This window comes from Monoraphidium neglectum (assembly GCF_000611645.1).
Source record: "Monoraphidium neglectum strain SAG 48.87 unplaced genomic scaffold scaffold02110, whole genome shotgun sequence".
In the NCBI taxonomy this organism is placed as follows: Eukaryota; Viridiplantae; Chlorophyta; class Chlorophyceae; order Sphaeropleales; family Selenastraceae; genus Monoraphidium; species Monoraphidium neglectum.
Genome location: NW_014011518.1, coordinates 1 through 3,475, shown reverse-complemented (window position 1 = coordinate 3,475; position 3,475 = coordinate 1). Strand labels below are relative to the sequence as shown.

Here is a 3,475-nt window from a genome sequence, read left to right as displayed (position 1 = left end):
ACCTGCAGACCTCATCAAGGCTCAAGGTCTGCATGTTGCATTGCCTGCGGCATGCATGCTGCCATGCACGCTGCTGACGCCGGGGCGAGGGCACGCGGCCTGCGAGGTGCCATCACTTCAGCAGCCGATGTCATGTCGGCTGTGCAACTTACCGGCAGCCCACTAGATACGTTGTACCCCTGCGAGCCTGCTGGTTGTGTTTCCCAGTCTGCTCAGCCTCGACTTGACGACTTGTGGTTGGCACAAGTCCTTGACTTGTCGTGTGACTCAGTGACATCACAATCAGCTAGTCAGCAACTCTGTTCAGCCCCGATTTTGCTGCTTTTGACGGTGCGTTAATGCTTATTAAGCAGTCGTGCCGCTGCTTTGTGCAGCTTGCCAGTGCTGTTGCATGCACGGCAGGATCCGCAGGGCTGCAGCACGCATTAAGGAAGGGGTCGACACTCATCAATTGGCGATCAACATGTGTGGCGCGAGCCCTGGGCCGACTCGGCCAGGGACATGCTGCAGGTCTGCGGCTGCTCAACCGGGTGAACTTGCTTGACAATGATTGCTTGATCCATTTGCGGCCCGGATGGGCCTGTGCCCTCCCCTCCATTTTGTGGCCTGCAAGTACCCTTGTCCCGCTCAGCCCTTACGATTTGACGCCCTCTCAACCTAGGAGAGGGTGCCCTCGCCCTGCCGAGAACATGGACACATGCAGCGGGCCTGTGGGAAACGACACCACTGGCTGCGCGCAGGTGGTCGAGAGTAACTGGCTTGCTTGGGCCCTCACTCTAGTGCTGCACCTATGCACTACCAAAAAGAGTGCAAGAAGTAAGACGCTCATACTACAGCAAATTCTGCCTGCATAACTTTCGAGCAGGAACCAGGTGCGCCACTTCAATTTCGAGCAGCCCTATACCACCACTGGACCATCACATACAGATCCACCAGCCGCCTTCCACCTCAGTACGCCACAGCAGCCCTGCCCTTCAACCTTTGCCCTCATCCTCTCCGCCGCCGAAGCCGCCACCACCGAAACGGTGGGTGTCAACGGCTGCAGGGGCCGCGGGCGCCTGAGCCTTGGTCCTTCGCTCTTGGAGGTCACTGAACATCTCAGGTGCTGACAGGTCAGCCATGGCGTGCGCAATCTGCTCAGCGGCGGGCGGTGCGAACGCGCAAGAGTGCCCAGGCGGCAGGTTTGGGGGAAGGGCAGCTGGAGAAAGTGGTATGCTTGAAAGTGGAAGCTGGAGAAAGTGGTATGCTGGAGGAAAGCGAGGGAGTCTGGGTTCTCTTCTTCGATTCGCAAGCTTTTGGTGCCGAAGCGGCGCGGTCATACAGGAACACCGTTTGCACACACGCACCGGCTCTTCGAGGGAACGGGTGCGCCCCAGATGTGGCACTGGCGCCGGCACCGCGTGGGGCGAGTGTGCGCCGCCGCGCTCCAGGTGCTCAGAGCTGATGGCGAACCGCGCGCTGTCAGCGGTCGGCGGCATGGGAGGCCTCAGCGGCGGTGGCGTGAACGCCATGCGGCGGTGAAGTTGATGCACTTGTACTTGTCCGCGCTCGGCTGGCGGTGCACCTTGACGCCGAACCAATGAAGCACGTCAAGTCGCGCTGCGAGTTGCTGCAGCGTGGTGCGGCGCGACCCCCAGGCAGTCCTAGGCGAGAACTATGTAAACTCTAAATTCAAGTGACAGCGGTTACTGTAGCTTGGGTACTCCCTCCGCATCGGAAATCGGGGCGGACGGAACGGTTGACGTCAGCAAAACGATCAGGCCGAGAGGCGCATATGTACCGAGAATTACGGGGTGCGGTGCCTTGAACTCTTTGTACAGCAAATCCGAAGGGAAGCATTCACGGCCCCTTGTGGCGCTCGAGATCTCGTGTGCTCGTGCACCCGCCACCATGGCGCTGCACCGCGCGGCGGCCCTGCTGGCCATGGCCCTGCTGGCGGCCTGCGCACTCTCAGCACCCACAGAGCGTGCGCCGTGGCAGGCCGACGACGACACCGGGGTGCCCCTTACCGCACTCACGTCCACGCGTTGTGCGCCGAGCGCGGCGCTTACCCGCAAACCCTACTTTTGCATGTAGGTGGTGTCGCAGACTCGGCCATTGGGGCATGCTCGAGGATCTTTTCAAGCAGGGTTGCTTGAAAACTGCAGAAACAAGGCGGTCTCCCGGTCACGACCTCCAAGGATGACAGGCGCACCACCAACGGCCATGTGGTGCTGACTGTGCCCCCATCCATGCAGCGCCCCCCCAACCACGCACTCCTAGCATCCGCCCCGCCTCTCCTGCCTCCAACCACCAACCAGACTCACCCTCCCCCACCCCAAAAGTGCTCCATCTCTCATGGGCGTCCAACGATGACCTCGCTGTGCCCAACCCCTGCTTCGCTAATGCCCATCATTACTGGCCCCAGGGGCCTGGACTGCCCAGATTTCGACGTCCTCGAGACCAGCGGCGACGTGGAGCTGCGCCGCTACCACAAGGCGCGCTACGTCGTGACCCACTCCGAGGCGGAGTCCCTGCTGGCCGCCCAAATCGAGGGCACAAAGGTGTGCTTGGGCAGGGGGGGCGGGGCTAACGGCTGGCTGCGGGCTGCTGGGCTGGTGTGGGGCGTGTTTGGGCTCTGTTGAGGGGTCACGACTGTCGCGACCGCTCAGCGCATCTCAGCTTGTGTCGGCATCGTCATGATCTAGCCTCGGTCGCATTTCACTGTTGGGGGCTGCATCAGGCTGGGACTCTTGCATTGGACTTTCAAAGCTCCATTCCGAAATGCTTAGTATGTGTGTGGTCCTGGCAGGCTGCCTGGTCACTTTTCTTCAATGCAGCAGGCATCTCCCAATCCTTTGGCCCGCACACGCCCACGGCACGCTCCGCCTGATCCAGCCCTCAGCCTGGGCCCGCAACACGCCGCCCTCAAACTCGCCCCTGCCGCAGCGCCTGCTGGGCTACCTCGCGGGCGCCAATGAGGACGACGCCAGGCTGCTGCCCCCCACTGTGCCGCTGGAGACCATCCTGTTCCCGGCAGACAGGCGGTCAGAGACCGTCGAGGGCCGCTTCTGCGTCGCCCTATACCTGCCAGAGTGCGCGCAGGTGAGTGGGGTGGTAATTTTGACCTGCGTTGATAGGCGCGTGCTGTCTGGTCTGAGCTGGGCAGCAGCGAATGGCATTCGTTGTCCGGACGCAGGCACCTGGCAGATTGGCAGAGGGTTCTTTCATGCATCCTGCTGCTGTGCTGACACCCTGGGCGGCCCTAAGATGCCAAGCGGCACGAAACTCTCCCGTGCAGCGCTTGTCACAAACCAGCAACACTTCACGCACAGGATTATTGTCTGCAACACGCCAACCTTTTTTGGCAGGACCGTCCCCCGAGGCCCACTGACCGCCGCGTGCGCATCGTGCGTGCGCGCACGACCGACTGGTTCGTCCTCAAGATCCGCACGTCCCTCATTGACGAGCGCGCGGTGATCCACCGCGCCTGGGA

At 61.8% G+C, this 3,475-nt stretch overlaps 1 protein-coding gene across 1 annotated transcript; it reads left to right on the top strand.

Moving 5' to 3' along the window:
• Positions 1 to 2,351: 2,351 nt before the first annotated feature.
• On the top strand, positions 2,352 to 3,455 carry MNEG_9911 (hypothetical protein; the record flags this gene model as incomplete). Its single annotated transcript, XM_014041614.1, has 3 exons — positions 2,352 to 2,543; positions 2,929 to 3,084; positions 3,351 to 3,455. Coding segments are annotated over 3 exons (453 nt in total), but the record flags the coding sequence as incomplete, so codon positions are not given.
• Between the last annotated feature and the right edge of the window lie 20 nt (positions 3,456 to 3,475).